We start from the raw sequence: 21,483 nt of genomic DNA, 5'->3' as shown, positions 1-21,483 counted from the left end.
TCATCTTCCCTTGTTTAGCTTGCTGTGAGATAAAATTGTTTTCCAAAAACAATTAGCGGAAAATAATCTCTAAAAACAAACTATATTTTTTATGTTGAGTAAAGATAGTTTTCCTTTGACTCTTTTTTTTATGTTACAAAATACTAGAAAATACGAAAAATTATCTTTACACAATGTGAGTATGGGTGGTGGTGGTGGATGTGGGTAGCAGTGGGTATGGGTTTATTGGTTGTTCACAGGGAGTGGGTGGCAAAGGCGGTGGTGGTTGTTCATAGGGAGGTGGTGGGTAGGGGTTTGTTAGTGTTTGTTGGGGGGGGGGGTTGTGGGTGTGGCAATTCATACTAGTTGTTCACACTTCATAGGGAGAGAAAGAGAGAGAGGTAAAATAAAGAAATAATAATAAAAAAGAATATTTAAACGAATTGCTAAAAAAGATAGAACCATTGATGTTAGGTGTATTGTAAAGTGTGTTGTTAAAATAGATAAAGTAGTTTTTTGAATTCTATTGAGTTGGTGAGGGGCGATTTCTTACGTATTCATGTGGAGATTGATGTTTCAAAGCCTCTTTGTCGAGGTCGAAGGATAGCTCTGGACGATAATGAGGAAATCTAGTTTTCGTTCAAATACGAGAAACTACCTAATTTTTGCTATTGGTGCGGTCTGATTTCACACGATGGGAAGGACTGCGAAGTCTGGTTAGCAAGGAAAGAATCAATGAACACCAAATCTCATGAGTATGGACCATGGCTGAGAGCTGTGTCTTACAACCTGGGGAAAATGCCATTCATTGTGGTCACTAGTATGGGTGATGGATTGAGGGGAGCCACAAAACCTTCCAAACCATTAAATGCCGAGAAGCCCACTGAAACGACGGCCAAACCAGCCAGGGATAACACTGCAAGACCTGAACTCGTCGAGAAGCGAGGCGTTGAACAGACACAAGTGACGGACATGGAAATTGCAGAAACAAGGGAGCATATCACGCCAAAATCCCGAAATAATAGCATCCCTTTAACTAAGGTAATAGATTCCAATTCGAATTTATCTACTTTCCATACTGATCACGTTGATTTTGAAACTCAGATTCAGGAAATAGATGCTACTATTGGAAAGTTTGACAGCTGTAATGTACACGTGGATTACAATATAGCTGGTACCTCACATGTTTCAGCAAACATTGAGAAGCCGTTAACTCCCTCCTCGCCAGCTCACCCATCAATAATTTAGGAGCAAGCACCTCACGTGACAGAGATTTCATCACCTCCCAATCAAGCCAATAGAACCTTGCGCACCTGGAAAAAATTGGCACGTGAGAACATTATGGAGACTGAAATAACATAGGGCCCTACGACTACAAAAAGAAACAGAGAAGAAGAATTGGAGATTCTGCCCAAGTTACCTACCAAAAAGTTAGAGGTTTCGAAGGGAGAATGTCAACAAAACTCAATGGTGGAGGCTGCCCAGCAGCCCCGCCAAGCATAATGAATCTCATAGTATAGAATTGTCGCGGGATTGGGAACCTGCTTACAGGGAAAAAGCTTGAAGTATTGATTCGCGTTGAAGATCCCTCTGTCGTGTTTTTAGCCGAAACATGGGCGGATGAAGTTAGGTTAAAAGAAGTTCAAAGAAATATTAAATTTGATAATCTGTTCTATGTGGAAAGAAATCCTAGAGGTGGTGGGGGTTTGGCTCTTTATTGGAAGAATTCCATTGATGTACATGTGGATTCTTTCTCCAAATATCACAGACTCAATAATCATTAGAGGTGGTGATGAAACATGGAGATTCACAGGTTTTTATGCAACACACAAGAGAATTGAAGCATGGAATAAACTTCGGTTACTCAACAATAGACATGACTTTCCTTGGCTTTGTGCTAGAGATTTTAATGAAATCACAAGACACTCATAAAAATTGGGAGGTAATAATAGAAGCCAACTCAAATGTAACTTCTCAGGGATGTCATAGACGAATGTGGATTTCTTGACCTTGGGTAAGGGGGGGACCAATTCACATGAAGAAAGTATTTTGCTGATGGACATTCACTATGGGAGAGATTAGATCGTGGATTGGCCAATCATGATTGGTTCATGAAATTTTTAGGCTTAAAAATTCACCACTTGTATTCAGACTCCTTAGATCACTCTCCATTGTGGATCACCCTGGATGGTTTGGATATTCCTTCATATTCCAAACCATTCAGGTTTGAAGAAATGTGGCTCTTTGATCGTGGATGTTCAGATATTGTAAAGGCGGTATGGCTGTTAAGGGAAGAAGGGGAGGTTCATGATCATGTCATTCGTAAAATAGACAAATGTGGTAAAGAAATACAAAGATGGAATTGGGATTGTTTTGGCAATGTTAGAATGGTGTTGAGCTGAAAGAGAAAGGAATTAAAAGAGGCTGAAAAAGTAGCCATGAGATTCGAAAGTAATCCACAGGTCCAAGAATTGAAAAAGGAGATAGCTGATTTGGTTGATAAGGAAAACAGACTTTGGTTCCAGAGATCTAAACCCATGTGGGCAAAATTTGGAGATAGAAATTCAAAAAAATTTCACAGCCATGCTTCACAAAGGAAGAGGAAAAATCTAATTCGGAAATTGAAGGACTCCAATAGCTGTGTGGTTGAGAACAATAAGGGCATAGATGAATGTCTAGTGCAATACTATTAGGACCTACTCCAGTTAGCAAACCAGCAACTTTGTACCTTGGCTACAGATTCAATTCAGAGAGTGATTACCGAGGAGATAAACTCCAAGCTCTCATCACAGTTCACTCATCTGGAGGTAAAGCAAGCCATCAATCAAATGGCCCCGCTAAAGGCCCTCGGGCCAGACGGTATGCCACCCCTCTTTTAACAACACTACTGGAATTTAATTGGTGATGATATATCTAATACTGTGTTGCATTATCTTAATTTAGCCACTTTACCTGAACACCTCAATCACACTTTTATTACCCTCATTCTTAAAAAGAAAAATCCTAAATTTGCATTTGAATTTAGACCGATCAATTTTGTGTAATGTTCTGTATAAAATTTTCTCAAAAGTTTTAGCAAAATAGACTTTAGAAAATTTTGCCAAATATTATCACTAAGAACCAAAATGCTTTTACAAAAAGTTGCCTTATTTCTGACAATATTCTGGTAGCTTTTGAGTCCTTACACAGCATGCAAAAACACATTGGGAAGGAAGGATACATGGCCATCAAGCTGGACATGAGCAAAGAATATGACAGAGTGGAGTGGTCCTATCTACAATCAGTTATGGAAAAAATGGGGTTCTCAGAACACTGGATTAGTCTCATGATGGTATGTGTCAAAACTGTGACCTATTCCATATTGGTGAATGGGGAACCCAAGGGCATGATCACACCAACAAGAGTCATCAGACAAGGAGACCCCCTGTCTCCTTTCTTGTTCTTACTCTGCGTTGAAGGTCTTAATGGGCTTCTCAATAAAGCTGCTCACCAAGGACATATTAAGGGTTACTCTCTTTGTAAAAATAGCCCACGTCTAACCCACCTTTTGTTTGCAGATGATAGCTTGCTATTTTGCAGGGCCACCATTGAAGAGTGCCATCGAGTTCTGGACATTCTGGATGTGTATGGCAAATGCTTAGGTCAGCAGATTAACCGAAGTAAGATGACAATCTTCTTCAGTAAGTCTACCAATGATGATACCAGAAACCAAATTAAGTTGGCATTAGGAGTTCTAGAAATTATTCAGTATGAAAGATACTTGGGGCTACCTTCTTTGGTGGGAAGAAACAAAAAAGTAAGCTTCAACTATATAAAGGAACGAGTTTGGAAAAAATTGCACGGTTGGAAGGAGAAACTTCTATCACAAGCTGGAAGGGAGATTTTAATCAAAGCAGTTGTTCAGGCTATCCCAACCTACACTATGAGCTACTTCAAACTCCTGGTGGGGCTTTGTTCTGAAATTGAGAGCCTAATAAGAATATTTTGGTGGGGTTAGAAAGGAGAAAGGAGGAAAGTTCATTAGGTGAAATGGGATACACTTTGTCTTCCGAAAAAGGAAGGTGGAATGGGTTTCAAGGATCTAGCCAACTTCAATGATACTCTCTTGGCCAAGCAGGCATGGAGATTACTTCATAATAAGGATTCCTTATTATATAGGGTCTTTAAAATGAAGTTCTTTCCAAATTGTAGTATATGGGGGGCTCAAGAATCTAGCTCTAGTTCACATGCTTGGCATAGCATCTTAAACGGAAGAGATGTCCTACTAAAGAGTGCCAGATGGAGGGTTGGGTGTGGAGAGGCTATTAGCATTTGGAATGACGCATGGTTACCATCACAGGAGCACCCACAGGTCCTATCAACTATTGTACCAGGCTTTAAAGATGGTAGAGTTTATAATCTCATCAATCCGAGTACAAGAACATGGGAATTAAATTTAGTGCACGGGTTGCTGTCTCTTGAAGAAGCTACCTTGGTTCTCAGCTTCCCATTGAGCCGTACCCCTATGGAGGACAAAATCATTTGACCATTCACCCCTTCAAGTAGCTATACTGTAAATTCGGTTTCCAAGTTTTTAGACAAACTAACTTCTATGCTAGCTCCTAGCAGCAAAATGAGGTTTGGAAGCAGATTTGGGGGCTCAGCGTTCCCAATAAAGTGTGGAATTTTATGTGGTGGGTTTGCAAAGAAGCCATTCCAACTAAACATAACCTGATGAGGAGGAAGATTCTAATAGAAGACAAATGTGAGCAGTGCAGTGTGGAGTCCGAAATAGTAGCCCATGCACTTTGGGAATGTACCACGTTGGATGAGATATGGGACGCCATTCCAGGATTTGAAGATCGGAGACAGCTGGACGTCTTAAACATCCAAGACCTGATCAACCTTATTCACGAGAAACGGAAGAACTTGGACCTCATGGCTATGGTGATGTGGACGATATGGCATCGATGAAACCAACTCCGAGTTAGAACAAGTGATTTTCCCAAAGCTCAGGTTCTTCAACAAGCTTCGCAGGCCCTTGCTACTTTCCAACAGAGCCAATAATCCCTCATTAATCACTCAATAGTCTCCTGGCTTGAGCACCGTGTCCAGTGGCGTCCTCCTCCGGCGAATTGTCTCAAATTGAACTTCGATGGGGCCATTTTCTGGAGTTGGGCAAGGCTGGTGTGGGTGTGGTAGTCCACGACTGTCAAGGAAATGTCATAACTTCACTGTCAGAACAAGCTCCTTTACCATTTTCATTGGTCATTGTGGAAGCCATAGCTACTGCAAGAGCGATGACCTTCGCACAGGAGCTTGGGATTGCTAAGTTCATGCTTGAGGGAGACTTGGAAGTAGTGATAAACACTCTTCGAAGTACGGAAGTTTCTGTGTCTACTTTTGGCCATCTTCTTGAGTATGCTAAATCCACTCTTGTTACCAGCAAATGTATTGCCTTCTCCCATATACGTAGAACTGGTAATAGAGTAGCTCATAACCCAGCTAAACATGCTAGACATGTTAGAGGTTTGTTGGTGTGGATGGAGGATATTCCACCACACCTTTATGATGTACTCTTTGCTGATCCCAACTTGTTTTTTAATAAAAGTGGTAGTCTTCATTCTCAAAAAAAAAAAATTGCTAAAAGTTAAATTTTTTAAGATCAACAATGCGGATGCTATAAGAGATTTCAACCAACCTCATGGGAGGTGCACCAAACACACCTTAAAGTTCATATTTAAAATTCCATCTATAGTAGTATAAGTAAAATAGAAAAAAAAAAAAAAAAAAAAAAAGGAACCAGAAATATTGACTCATTCGTGGTCTATCCATAATAATTCCTTCTGCTTGTGTTACAAATTTTACTCTAAAATATTAACCTTGCAATGATTATGTGGGGAAAAGTTTGTATTCCGAAACTTCTAACTTGTTCAACTTATATCTCATTTTTCTTCTTGGAAGGCAGGAGGAACTTACTTGGAGTTATCCTTTGTGATAGGTAGTGATTTGTGCAATCAAAGAACTACGATCTTAGAGTTCTTGGGAGAGTTTACCCCACGAAATCTAATTCTTGGAATTTAGATATTTTTTCAATGTTAATATGATTTTCGCCAAAATATTTGAAAGTAATTGTCCAAACTACTATTATTTTAATTATTGTTTTTACATCTAGCTATTATTCCAGTTTCTCTAGTTAGCCACAATTTCCAAATAAAGGGTTTTTACTATCCTGTTTGTGTTTGGATTTAAGCCCTGGCCTAACCTATTTGTATTCAAAACCTAAAATACTTTTACTGTTTTCTTAATGCAATTATTAAGGGTCTAAAGAATAAAACTTTGATATAATATCTTAGGAGTTGTACTTCAGGTTCTTTGAAAATCAATATTTTATCTTATATTATGAGTTAGATTAAGAAATCATGTAACATCATATCAAAGAAAAAAAAAAATCCTATTCTTGTTGCTTCCAATTCCAAAGATATAAAACAGGTTGATGAAAGTGCAACCAAACACTTCCCACATGTAGTTCAAAAAAAAAATCCACTTTTGTGTCTGCAGATTTATCCAAAGCCACCCTCCCCCTCTTTTTATGTTAAACAATTACTTAGAAGTAAAAAGTCATTTTGGCAGCAGCCAGATGAGATTCAACCAACCTCATGGGAGGTGCACCAAACACACCTTAAACTTCATTTTTAAAATTCCATCTATATAATAAAATAGAAAAAAAATTGACTTTAAAAAAAAAAAAAAAAAAACAGAGAATGACTCATTCATAAAGTCATACCCATTATACTAGTCTAATAAGACAGGTCATTGGCACCTTTGTTGTTGTTTTTTTTGGGACTCATGGAATATATATTCTTGCAAACAAACATGAGAGTAATTGACTGGGAAGCCAGCTAGATCTTAGAACATATTATTTCTCAATCATTATATTCTAGATTTCTAGTCTTAATACAGGTTGTTTCATTAATCAAGCCTTTTTATTCTACACGTCTCCTTCATGTCAAAGCCAATCTATTTTCACTTTCCATGTTGTAAACTTGTAATGAGAGACGCAGACTAGGCGTTGAATTTTGTGCAATCATGTGTTCTTGTCAAATTTGGTCTAAAACTTGTTCAAAGATTTGTGTTTGAAAAATTGATACCACTACTAGAGTCCAACGCTCCGTAGTTCAAAGACTTCCAAAAATATGCACATGAGGCCACATGATTTAGTACTTTCTAAATTTAAAGGCATTCGATAAATGATACATTTAATTAATAAATATTAATTTTATTAAGGTGTATTTAGCTCACAAAATTTTCACTTTTGTTAGATTTGGAGGAAGTAATCGTAATTAGTAATATCTCTTTTTTTTTTTTGGTTGTTGGAAAGACTAATTCTTATTTTGGAATCTATGACCAATCATACCTACTCTTGACATCTTTTAAAAGCAATTATCACAAGTTCAAGCGTAAGAATCGACATTATCAAATAAAATTTGATATTTTTTTAATCTTTTATTACATTTTCAATTAATCTAATTATTATCTTTAGATAGCAAAAAAAGCTATTTGATAATGTCTAGCTTACTAAAAAAATCTCTCTTTTCTTTGTTGTTGTAAATTTAATTATATTTTTTCAAAATTTATATATATTTTTTCCAACTTTTGGTAACCCATAAAAAAAAAAAAAAACTCTTCAACCAAAATCTAGTGCAAATTCATAGATAATTTAACCAGAGTTAGAATCCCTGCCATATTAGTAAATTACAACATATAACATTTATTATTTGTGGATTTAGTTAGCTTAACTGATAAAGTATACGATACTTCAATAAGAAATTTGAGATTTAATTTTCGCCTATAACAAAAATCGATTGATAACTTGGTTAGATAATAAGATAAAATTCATAAGTTAATACTTAGAGAGGGTTTGGATCCAGCTTATATTTACTGCGTCCACGTTTTGCTTTTTTTTTTTTTTTTTTTTTTTCTTGGTTTCTGCTAGGGGGGACAAGTGCGCAGTGCGCGTACTGTGCAGGCATTGTTTACGTACTTTTTTAACAAATTTTTTATTAAAAATGAGTCCCACAGCACTATTCACACATTTAAAAATGATTTTACTACAATTATTTCAGTTTTTAACTTTTAACAATAAATTCTATTTAAACATACCCTTAATTCTCTCTTTCAAAAATAGGAAGTTACAATTTTACTACTTAAAAAAATTAAAAAACAGAAGAGAAAAGAAGAAAGAAAAGAAAGAAGTAAGACTACTCGACTAGTAGTAGAGTAGAGGAAAGAAAAGGTAAAAAATATAAAATGGATTCAGAATAGACCCAGCTGGAGCCGTGTCGTGCTGCCCTGCTCTTCCTACTTCTTCGCCATCTCTCTCACCTGAGCTTTTGCTTTTTTTCCTTAATTCCATATTTGCCCTCGGATCTTCCACCCAGTCCTTTCGTGTGTGTATATATTTATATATATATTTCCCGCCGATCCTCGATCTGATACTTTCAGTTTTCCAAATCGAAGAGAGAGAGAGAGAGAGAGAGAGAGAGAGAGAGAGAGAGAGAATGTCTTCGGCGAAGACGGCGCGGCAGAGAGGCTCGTCGGCGACGGCGTCGAAGGAGAACGGCGCGAAGGTTGAAGAAGGTCTCAGCGTCTTCAAGTCCGATAAATTCGATGCCGATTCTTTCGTCCAGTCTCGCTGCTCTCTCAACGAGAAGGTTCTTTTTCTTTTTCTTTTTCTTCTTTTTCATCTTAATCTCTGTTTGGTTGCTCAGATAACAAATTCGAATCGGAATTGACTTTCTGTAACAATATAATTCTGTTCATTTTCCTTTTGTTTAGTTCGGTTTAGGTTTCAACAGCTACGGTTAGAATTGCAGTTCCGATTTTATGGATTTTTAGCTTGTTAGGTTTCGATTTCAAGGTTCTGTGCTTGAAACAAAATTATACAAGTAGAATTTAGAAGTTCATCTTTGCGAAATTTTCTCTAGCATTGGCAATTTTCACGAAAATTGTGTTAAAAAGAGTTCTTTGGCATGTTGATTTTCGGCGTTGTTGTGAAGCTGTTTGTGATTAGAGAATGGAACTAAATATGATCTTTTCTTATACACACAAGATCGATATTTGTGTATCCGTGACTTTTTTGGCCTCATCTTCACATTCCAATTCAAGTGAACAGGCTAGATGAACTCAAATTTAGTAGTCTCCCATATAGATTTTCGGAACAATCTGCATTGTTCGGTTGAAAATTTCATATTGGTTGTCTTCTGCTGCCTGTGTGTATGACTGGTACAATGCATTTGTCAAATCATTGAACATTTGCTTATCACCTTTGGATTAGACATGCATTTGTTTACTTCATTTTATACATCTATCAATAAGTCTACGGACACAACTTTGTTGACATGGTGTATTGTGATTGGTGCATAATAAGAGTGTTGTCATGGTGGACCTAGGTGAAAGTGATGTCGCTCTAATTATAGCAGGCTATGTCGATAGTTGTAAAAAAATGATATTTTATTTTTGATAAGTAAATAGTTGTGAAACAAAGTTGTGTTCCTAGCATTATGTGTTTTTTTTTTTTTTTTTTTTTTTTTTGGGTTTCATCATAGACTATACTAACAGGAAAGAATGGGACCAAGCTTCTTAAAGATCTGTAGTGTGCTCTGTATGGAAATCTGATAATAGAACTCCCCTTTTGAAATAAAATTTCTTCTTTTACGCTAGAGGGGCGTTTGATTGGCCATTTAATTTAATTTATTTCCAAACAGGGATTGACTTGTAATTTAAGAACTGAACCATGTGGGATTCTACACTAGAAATTGCAATGAGACATGTTATTTTGGTAACCCCCATAGCTCTGCCCCTACTTGGATGGCTTGAGGTTTCAAAATTTATCCTTAGCTAGGTTTAGGTTGGCTTTGATTTTTTTTTTTTTTTTTGATAAGTAAGAATGATATATATACGAACGGCTACTCTATGCATGAAACACAGAGCAGACCCAAGAAATACAAGAAGAAAAACAGAAAGAAAACATAAAATAAACCAAGACAACATATTAATTACAAAGGAGAAAGAAAGCTAAGAAAAGAAGGGAGGGAATCACTAGTCGTGAGTCCCCATGCCCGATACCAATAAAAAAGAGTCCCACTAAAAGAAGCTAGCATCTGATCACTAGAGCTATCCAAGTCCTCAAAACTCCTCCGATTCCATTCCTTCCAAATGCAACATAGGATGCATAACGGAACTAAGTTCCAAATCTGAGACGAATGCTTCCCCAACCAATTCCACCAGCCAAAAAGCAAATCTGGAATCGATCTAGGTATAACCCAAGACAAGCCAAAAGTAATAAAGGCAAACCTCCACAACTGATGAGCCATCTCACAATGAAGAAGTAAGTGGTCTACCGTCTCTCCACAATGTCGACACATAATGCACTAGTTTACAAAATCCAATCTCAAGTTATCACCTGTAAGGATCTTATTCCAAGCTACACACTAAACAAAAAAAGATACCCGTCTAGGTGCCTTTCCAAGGTTCCAAGGTTCGCATCGTGGTTGGACTTTTTATTTATTTATTTAATTTTAGATTTCTTTGTGCTTGCATTCGCTTTCTTAATTCTCTTGAAGTCTGCATTAGTTAGTGAATGGTCCATATTAATTCCTTTATAGGTGATTAATCTAAATGATGTTTGTTACTAGGCATATACAATAATCAACATGCGCTGCAAATTTTGCTGTTATCAAGCTTCTTTTTATCAAACCTGATGCCACATTCTAAGATAACTTGACTTTTTTTGTTTAAGATAATAAGTGGAATCTCTTATGATTAATATCTGCTGCTATTCATAGGAATTAAAGCAATTATGTTCAAACCTTATGGATCTGAAAAAGGCTTCTGCTGAGGAAATGCGGAGAAGTGTCTATGCTAATTATACAGCCTTTATACGGTGAGTTGTTGTTTAATTGTTTTCTAGAAATCATGAAGATGTCTCTAATTGATTTGTTAAATGCATTTTTCTGAGCTCTCTTGCTGAGTTGATTAATAATTTTTTTTTTTGTACATATCATATTTTTCGTTTTGCACTTAACAACAAACATTTTCATTTCCTCAGTTAGATTTTATCTTTATTTTTTAGTATTTCTCTTTTCAGTTGAAGACCTTTCTCATGGTATATTTCATGTGTTTTAATTTGCAGGCGTAAAGTCTCATGACTTATTTGGTGCTAGCCCTAACATAAATGTACTCCATAATTGATGTCATTTCATGTAGTGGTCATTTGGATTTTCAAGTGTTATTAAATGAATCAAAAATAAGTTTGAGAAACTAAGATATTTTAGAAAGAACTAGTGCACCATAAGAAATGTGGATGTTTTGAAACAAGTATCTTAAGGGGAAGGTTAGAGAATTCCAAAACTATTGAGGTTATTATTACTTTGTCTTAAAGGGAGAGTTAGAATTAATGTATTGAAATTTGTTATTTTTTTGGTTTCTTTGAGATTTTTCTTGAGATACCCCTTGATATGTTTTCCTGTCCTTTTCGTTATGATTTGAATCTGAATCCCTAATTAGAAATCAGTAATGACTATTTTATTATTGAGTGAGCATTTATTTGTCTGTTAATTAATCCATACTTCTTACAGCACATCAAAAGAGATATCGGATTTAGAAGGAGAGCTTTCTTCCATCAGAAACCTGCTATCTACTCAGGCTGCATTAATTCATGGTTTAGCCGAGGGAGTACACATCGATTCGTTATCTACCTCTGTTTCAGAAGGTTCTACAGTTAATGATTTATTAATTTCTGAAGGTAGAGAACCTTCAGAACTGGAGAAATGGTTAATAGAATTTCCTGATCTCTTGGATGTTCTGTTAGCTGAGAGGAGAGTGGATGAAGCTTTGGCTGCTCTTGATGAAGGAGAGCGTGTAGCTTCTGAAGCAAAAGAAAAGAAAACTCTGTCCCCAGCTGTACTCATGTCTCTACAGGCTTCTATTGTTGAACGTAGGCAAAAATTAGCTGATCAACTTGCCGAAGCTGCTTGCCAGCCCTCTACACGTGGTGGTGAACTTCGTTCAGCTATATCAGCTCTTAAAAAGCTTGGGGATGGCCCTCGTGCTCACAGTTTGCTACTTAATGCACATTTACAGAGATATCAATGTAATATGCAAAGCCTTCGCCCATCAAGCACCTCATACGGAGGAGCATATACAGCTGCTCTCTGCCAGCTGGTGTTCTCTGCTATTGCTCAAGCTGCAAGTGATTCGTCAGGCATTTTTGGTAAGGAACCAGCTTATTCTTCTGAGCTTGTGATGTGGGCTACAAAGCAAACGGAGGCTTTTGCTCGTCTTGTTAAACGACATGCATTAGCTTCATCAGCAGCTGCTGGAGGTTTAAGAGCTGCTGCAGAATGTGTTCAAATAGCATTAGGTCATTGTTCATTGTTAGAAGCTCGTGGCTTGGCACTTTGTCCTGTGCTTTTGAAACTATTTAGGCCTAGCGTTGAACAAGCACTTGATGCTAATTTAAAAAGAATTGAAGAGAGCACTGCTGCTCTGGCTGCTGCTGATGATTGGGTACTCACTAATCCTCCAACAACTACACGTCAATCTGGCAGGCCTTCAAGTGTATCCCTTGGTCCAACAGCATTTCAACATAAACTTACAAGTAGTGCTCATCGGTTCAATCTGATGGTCCAGGTGAACTAATGATTCCCACCTAAGTTCCAATTAATTTTTACATTGCATTGCTGTGTGTGTGTGTGTGTACATATCTGTGTGTGCATGCATAAACATGATTTTTATTTTAGATAAGTAATCAACTTTTATTAAAACTGAAAAGAAAAAAAAAACATGTATACAAGAAGTATACATGTTTTAAGAACCGGAAAGATACAATAGAACAAAGGAAAACTAAAGATTAAAGAGTTAGCAAGATTTTTATTGCGCTATCTTCTTTTTGGGGGCGGGGGGAGCGAGAATTTCATTGATCCTATGGATTTATATATATATATATATATATATATTTTAATAATTTGATGGAGGGGTGGGGCTTCAATTTTATGGATTTAAGTTTGACTGTATCATCCACATGCTCTTACAGGATTTCTTCGAGGATGTTGGACCACTGCTAAGTATGCAGTTAGGGGGTCAAACATTGGAAGGTTTGTTTCAAGTGTTTAACTCATATGTGAACATGCTCATAAAAGCATTACCAGGTTCAATGGAGGAAGAGGCAAACTTTGAAGGTTCTGGAAATAAAATTGTCCGAATGGCTGAGACTGAAGCTCAGCAAATTGCATTGCTAGCAAATGCATCATTATTAGCAGATGAACTGCTCCCACGTGCGGCCATGAAACTTTCTCCAGTTAGTCAGGCTACTTACAAAGATGATGCACGTAGAAGACCTTTAGATAGACAAAACCGTCAGCCTGAGCAAAGAGAATGGAAGAGGCGGCTTGTGAGCTCAGTTGACAGATTAAAAGATACATTTTGCCGTCAACATGCTTTAGATCTCATTTTTACGGAGGAAGGAGATAGCCATCTTACTGCAGACATGTACATAACTATGGATGGAAATGTGGATGAATTCGAGTGGTCTCCGTCTCTAATATTCCAGGTGCTTTATTTGTGTTCTCTCAACCTCTTATCTCTGCTAGTCAACAGAAAGTATGAAGTTTGGTTCAATTTCTATTAGTTTTTGCTTTGTTGATTTTACAGGACGTGTGCACATATGCACGCGCACACACAAGGAAAATGTATTTTTTCTTTATTAGAAAGCTCACAATCTTATACTTTAGTTTAAATTCATAATTTTGCATGATCATTCATTCATTAAATGAAAATATCCTGTCTAGCTTCTTTATATTTTCTTAGTTCAAGATATGTACATGCTTAATTTGTTTGAACATATATTCACAATTGTATCAAAGGTTGATAACTCAAAAATAAATATTTATTTTAGCCTCATCTGTATGTATGCATCCCTCTATCCTAGGACAATATAAACAATATCCATAAAACTTCTCTGCTCATTACGGGCCCAGAGTTAGATAATTGGAATAGGAGTCATGGTTCCGTATGTAAGCATCCCTCTATTCTAGGATAATTTAAACAATATCCATAAAACTCTTTGCTCATTACTGGCCCAGAGTTAGATAATCAGAATAGGAATCAGGGTACCGTTGGAAGGAGCACTCCTTTGTGAAAATATCTACTTGACAAACCATTTCAATGGTTTTTCTTTACTTATTATTATTATTATTTTTTACGTCGTGGGGGAAGAGAGTGGAGGAGGAAGGGGGGGGGGGGGTGTACTGATTAAATGAGGAAAGTATAAATTTATATGGAAAACTAAAATTTTAAAGTCAGTAACCTCCTTTGCACACGTCTGAAGTTCTCTCTCTCTCTCTCGACCCACTGAACCCTTCATTTATTTCTCACTTATTGGGGCTGAACTGGGCCACTGGATCCTAATTAGGCCATGTCTTTGAAATTGGTAACATATACTACGCTCTCCACTTGCAATCATATTTATGTTGTCCTTCTGTAAGTTCTTATTTCCTATGATTTTAATATTTTATAACTTAAGTTTCAAAATCTTCAAATCTAAAATATAGGATATTGCTAGAGTAACAACCTTCTCAATAGGTTGAACGGATTTATAGTTTCACAGTGATAGGTAATCATCTTTAAATTTATTTCTTAGCATGAAGAAATAGTTCATACTTTTGTTACCTACAGAGAAAAAGAAGGCGATTTGCATACCTTGAAATTTGAATCTTTATTTGTTCAGTTTTTAGGTTCTTTCATCATTAATTATGATCATACTGGTAATAAAAGTAACTCTGTAGTACATCAACAGAAGGGCTTAGTTCCAGATTCAGAGTGATCGTATTTCTAATAAATCTTGTAACGCAATAACATTCCTGGAAAAGAATTGAGCTTTCCTGCTTCTCTCTTGTAGTTAATTCTCATTTGGTAAAAGTTCTATTCAAGCTCTGGCATTTGGGATTATGTTAGTGAAGGTCTGTGTGCATTTTGGTGGCGTGTAAGGACTAGTTTGCTACACATGGAAAATATGCATATTAATTTTAATGAACTAACGCCTTAACCCAAATGTTTGGGTCTAGTAAAAAAGGCTTCTGACTCATAATATGATAATAATTACCTACTCTAAAGGAGAACCAATATTATTTGATATACCTAAAATTTTGAGTTTATGCTTTGAATGTCTATGTAAAGAGAAGTCTTCTAGCCTCTACTTGGTTTTTGGATTGAAAATTTTCTGATGTTACTTTGTTACAACCAGGAACTCTTTGCAAAACTGAATAGAATGGCTACTATAGCAGCAGATATGTTTGTTGGCAGGGAAAGATTTGCCACATTGCTATTAATGAGACTTACGGAAACTGTCATCTTGTGGCTTTCGGAAGACCAAAGCTTTTGGGATGATATTGAAGAAGGGCCAAAGCCTTTAGGTCCTCTTGGTTTACAACAGGTATATAAATCCCATGCCCATCCACGCACTTTCAAACTTTCAATGTAAATGACTGTCTACATTTGATTAGGGGGGTCAATGTCCTCTACTCAAAAGCATGTCCTGGGTGACGTCTTGGGTTCAAGACCCACTGGGTGTATGTTTAATTTACCAAAATAAAAATGACAGTTTATTAGGGGGACACAACTTAATTTGTAAAAAATGACATCTTCTGGGCTGTTACTTTTCTTCTAGTGATGCAAGAGCTATTTCATACAAGTAAAGATGAAGATCTATTGTGTAAAGAAACAAAGAAATTGGAAGAAAGCAGAGAAAAAAAAGGGTTAGGGGTGGAAGAGAGAGAGAGAGAGAGAGGGTGTACATGCTGCTCCCTTGTGGCTGCTCCCCTTGTCCCCAGTTCCAATTTGAGCTCTTGGTGTGAGTTAACAGGCACAGAACTAACTAATTTGTAAAGTGTGTATTTTGTTATACTGTCTCCAGCTTTTTTTATTAACAGCCTACTACTGCTTAGAATCCTTGCGGAATTACCATATTTGTCAAATATTTACTGAAACGAGAAATCAGACCTCAACATTATTGCATTGTTTATGTCATACAAGGAAATGTTTCAATAATGAAAATGGGCAATTAAAATTTAGAGACTAATCATCACAAAACACACTAATAAAAAAAAAAAAAAAATCATAAATCACACGTTTGCAGTTTTATAGCCATGTCCTCTTGTCTTGATTTTGGGGAACTGCTTTGTATAACACTCAACACTTGAATCATTAGCCTTCTATTTACTTGTTGTATCATGTGCAGTTCTATTTGGACATGAAGTTTGTCATATGTTTTGCTTCCCAAGGCCGCTACTTATCTCGAAATTTAAATCGAGCTGTCAATGAGATCATATCAAAAGCCGTGGCAGCATTTGCTGCAACAGGAATGGATCCATATAGGTAGGCTTTTCCTCCCCCCTCCCCTTTTACGGGTTATGAATAAGCTTCAAATTTTTCTATCATTGTAATCACCATCAATTTTTTTTTATACATTTACAAACTAACATACACAGACACACACATATATTACATACTCAAAATTTAGGGTAAAATGTATTTACCCCTTGGGGTTTTATCGTGTTGTATTGACTATTGAGCCCCTTTGGTTTTCAACTTCTTTTAGTCACATCCCTTGTAGTCCCTAATTATTGATAAAGTAATTAGCATTTGCTTATATTTCTGAAGAATACGTTGGTTACAGCCATTTCAATTTGTGGACCAATAAAAGCATGTCATTATTGAGTTTTTTTAATAATTAATATATATATATATATATATTTAAAAAAATTCCTTCATCCATGGCCATGTTGTCATTGACTCCATGCATCATCCTTCTCAGCCACTTGCTAATCCTCTCCATCTCAGCCAATGCCAGGCCCTATGGGACCTTCACCCTCTTCAACTCCTCATAATCCTTTTCCTTCAATCTACCTAATCATTTGTAATCATCTTCACTGAGATCAGCCAGTTCAATTCAAGACCGACCAATGAACAAGCCTTCCCGTTGGAGATTTTGGTCTTCCCAGCCAACGAAACCCAGATTGAGTGGCACCGAAATGGAGTCCCTTTATTGTCTTCATCTGCTCTTTACAAACACCATTTTTGCCACTTCTTTTAGAGGAACCAGGACATTTGTTGAGTGTTTTAATGTTATACTGCGGGCTGCAGTTTGATAAAGTTGCATTAGAGTATTTGACTTTCCTGAGGCTGATTGATTTTGTTGGCAGTGTGCTTCCGGAAGATGATTGGTTTAATGAAGTCTGCCAAGACACAATTGAAAGATTGAGTGGAAAACCAAAAGCCGTCAATGGAGATCGGGATCTTAGCAGCCCAACTGCATCGGTTTCGGCAAATTCAATTTCATCTGTGAGATCTCATGGAAGTTCCTAAAGTGCAGTCTTCTCGTCTCCTCCTTGTAAATTAGACAGCAGCAGATTCCATGGTGGATATGTTGGCAGGTACTTGTATTCATAGTAAGCTTCCTTCATTTACCTTCTTCCCCTGATTTTTGTTTGTTTTCTTTTTGTTCTCTTTTTTTGAACTTTCTTTAGGTTGATGTTTGCATGGTAATGAGTTAGTAATTCTTTTCATTGTCTTACTGAGCAAACATTTGAGTTTGTAAATGTTCATTCCATCATTTGATCCTGGATCCAAATTTTACATTATTCTTTTACAAATATGGGTGGAGTTCTTGTTTGTCCAAGCATTCAAGGTTGATGCATGCACAACATGATGCATTTGTGAATAGCCTGAAGCCAATTCAATTTCCTTGTTGTCTACTGATCACCGAGGCCAGCAAGCTTTGCTAGCGATATGAGCTTGAAAAATGCATTAAACCATTGCCTATAAGGTTAAAGGCCATCCTGCATGCTGCACTATCAGACTCATGCAAAAAGTTGACAATGTTAATGCATCAGGCTAGTTGTTGAGCAGAATCTTTTGGTTCCCTTTCTAGCACATTATTCTGTTAGAGAAGAAAAGATAATTCTATAGGGACTTTGAAATGATGGGAAAGATTGCGTATATTTTTGCTAGCTGGGTAGGATGTAGAGAAAGCTACTACTAGCTGATTCAGAGGAAAAGTTTCCACAAGATAACCGTGCCTGAAGTCCTTCGACATAATTGAAAATAAACCAGTGATATGACCTGAACATTGGATCATAATTTTTAATACTAGGCATTCTCAGATATGGAGCGTGCAGAAACGTCAACTGCACAGGCCCATACAATAAACCTCTCTGTTGTGTGGTTAAGGTGTATCCTTTGAACTTCTGATCACTGGACCAAGGAAGGTCAGACCTTGGTGTGATGACTAATCAGCGTCTCTCGTAAGACTAAAAGTGGAAGTTTGGTTAATGGACAAAGTCTCTCTAGAGAAGCCTTCAAACTCCCACCAAAAAAAAAAAAAAAATGTTCTTTAAATTATTAACATGGTCAAATTTTGTTCAAATCAAGTGTTAATTAATTACTATTTGATTTATAAACGTATTTTTTATGCATAATTTAAGGTTACAAAAACCTGAAATTTAAATACTTAATTGATTATTAGTTACTAATTTTTTATTTTCTTGAAATTTTACAAGTATGGAAGATATAATAATAAAATGCAATTTTAACGGTGGATTTGTCAAATTCACCTTCAATAAAAAAATACGAAGAGAGTCTGAAGGGTTTTCTTCCAAACTAATTTGGAGAGAACTTTGTTTTATGGTAATTAATGTTTGAATTAAATAAATAAAAACTTACAATGATATTCATACCTTCATGTGAGTTGTGACTAGCCAGAATTCAGATTTTCTGTCAATATAGATCGTCTGGATGAATTGGGAGGAGAGTGGTCATCCACAATAAAGCATCGTCTCTTAAAGATGGAGAACACACCTTCTGCTGAAATCACACATGCACTGAGACCTGCTTAAATTGATGTAGGGTTTCTAACTCTCTAATAAACTGTTAGATCATCAAATGAAGTAGCACCTCTGATATCACTTTTAAGAGCATACACAAATAACAACCTTTCACATTCCGTTGGAGATAAGTTGTTACTAATAGATGTATTGCTAACCAATAACCTATTGTTGACCTGTTCTTGCTCCCAAATTTTCGCCCTCTCTATCCATGCCTTTGCTTCGTTGCAACATTTTTCATGGCAAAAATATTGGCCATATTGGATTGGACTAGAGATTCCAATGTCCTACCGATCTGACATGGCTGATATTTTCCACCGATTATTCTATTAGTTATTTTTTCTAGAATCTTCGATATATCAACTGATAAATCTAATATATCACGAACATATATATTTTAGTTTTTTCTTCTTTAACTATCTTTGGCAAGATTTCTAATATTTTCTGATATATTAAGTATAAACCAATATATTCTGCACGATATTCAAAAAAAAAAAAAAAAAATCTCATTATCAATACCATAATCTCGGCAAGATTTAAAACCGTACTTCATCGACATTCCATGAGGTCATCAGTCATCAATGATCAATGTTATAAACCATTTCAATCACCTGATCCAATCCGGTTTTGAAAACATTAAGAAATGTAGTTCCATGGAACAAATTTAATCTTCGAAACATCCTACCAACAAACAAATTCAATGTTCATTTAAAAAAAAAAAAAAATTCAGTGTTTTTTAAAATATTTTTATAACTTGGTTAATCTTAGGATAAGTTAAATTTATGTGAAAAATCAAATTTCCATAGTCAACCAACGTGCAAATGCCAATGTTAGTTTGTATTTTTTAAAGGATTTTGCTAATATATGTCCTAAGGACACACAATAATAAATCACGTTTGAAAATATTTTCTCGAAAATTAAAAAAAGTATTGACAGTTTTTTTAATTTTCGAAAAAATATTTTAAAAAATGAAAGGCTTACCGTGTGCCTAACCGGACCATTTTTTTTAAAACAAACGACTTTTCCAACAGAAAAATTTTAAGTTAAAAAGTTAAAACCGTTGAAGGGCCTTTAAACTTAAAGACAAGGTAGGATAATACCGCGTGCGCTGAAATAATTATTGGGCCTACACCATTACAAGCCGACACTGTGATTAGATTTGCATATCCGGCCGCCGCAGGCACTAAAATAGAGAGCTTTATAATTATCTTTCTAACGCAAGTGTCATCCACTCATCCCCACACTAGAAAAAATATATCATAGAGCCCAACAAAAGGCAAAGATTTTGCACAGAGCCCCAATTGTGTCGATTAGTTTCTTTTCTTCTTTTTTATTTTTTTCCCAAAAAAAATTAATTTCCTTTTTTAGGGGTGCAAAGCAAAGGACAGCTGCAAGGGAATTGGACTTTTTTAACTGAAAAAAAAAAAAAAAAAAAAAAAAAAAAAGCGGAAGTGGAGAGATTAAACCATTTTCTTCGTTAGATATCTAGACATTAAACACAACTACGAAACTTTTAAATTTCAATAAGCAAATTAGACTTGAGCAGACAGAACTAGATCACGTGTTAGAAGAATAAACAACATACGATTTGTGTGGCGAATTTAGCGCTCATTAAAACCACGCTCACATTTATTATATATTATTTACAAGATTGCAGTCTAACAACATGATGTTGATCGATTTTCAACTTGCCAATCTCAACCATTTCCGATCCAATTAGCTATATAAAGGGCGATCTGGTCAATTCATACTACATAGACTAGTTCAAAGTTCATACAGCTTTATTAAAGGGATAGACTCAATTTGAATGACTCAAAAGGAACAACCCCCACTCCACTCCCTCTCTATCTGTCACGCGTGCACACACAAAAGCATAAAGGATATGTTAAAAAAATAAGATTTACAGGTCAGACATAAAGAGCGCGAATGATAGAAAAAGCACCAAGTTCTAATCTTCAGAAAATGGAACACCACAACTAAACTATACCTTTCTCTCTGAAATTCTTATTTGGTCCCAACCTATATTCGTTTGTTACACCACAAAGAAGGTTTCCTCCCAAAAAAAGGTAATAAATAAAGTTTGTAAACTTGTAGACAGAAATTATTGGCAACCAGTAAGAAACAGGTAGAATAAAGCTTCGTCCTAACGACTCTAAAATCCTCAACAAGGTGTGTGTTTGACAGTAGTCCAGCCTAGTGATGTTACCTGATATAAGAGCAGCTGCAACACTTGACCTCCTCAAATGTTTGGAAGCTTTGTCATTTTGTACGCAAAATCCTGTATATAAATCACAGCATATAATTCCCAACATTCTTTGAATAGTTATGCTTTTGAGTTGCTTGAATGTTGAATGTTAAGCATCATGAATAGATCTTCGCTTTAGCCAATGAACTAAGGACTGATTGAATATGTAGCAAAAGGTTAAAAAAATGAGGTGGTGCTGGCGGTGATGGCAAATGGTAAAGGTGATGTAAGGGGAAACATGATTGATGGCATGAAGTTCCTAGATATTTCACATGTTCCATGAAATGATTCTCTGGTCACCTTTGATGGTAGGTTATGTTAAATCAGTGAACCTAATAT

The 21,483-nt window shown here is 36.2% G+C and overlaps 1 protein-coding gene across 1 annotated transcript; it reads left to right on the top strand.

Annotated features, from left to right (window-relative positions):
* The first annotated feature begins 8,288 nt into the window (after window positions 1–8,288).
* On the top strand, window positions 8,289–17,669 carry LOC142636217 (exocyst complex component EXO84B-like). The gene is made up of 7 exons (XM_075810352.1): window positions 8,289–8,672; window positions 10,806–10,903; window positions 11,598–12,651; window positions 13,055–13,570; window positions 15,263–15,451; window positions 16,256–16,392; window positions 17,220–17,669. The coding sequence occupies exons 1-7, from the start codon at window positions 8,520–8,522 to the stop codon at window positions 17,380–17,382; spliced, it is 2,310 nt and encodes a 769-aa protein (XP_075666467.1). The 5' UTR covers window positions 8,289–8,519; the 3' UTR covers window positions 17,383–17,669.
* Window positions 17,670–21,483: the final 3,814 nt, after the last annotated feature.

Source organism: Castanea sativa, chromosome 5 (genome assembly GCF_040712315.1).
Source record: "Castanea sativa cultivar Marrone di Chiusa Pesio chromosome 5, ASM4071231v1".
Lineage (NCBI taxonomy): Eukaryota > Viridiplantae > Streptophyta > Magnoliopsida > Fagales > Fagaceae > Castanea > Castanea sativa.
Note: the sequence above shows the minus strand (reverse complement) of the source record. Positions and strands in the feature narration are given on the sequence as shown.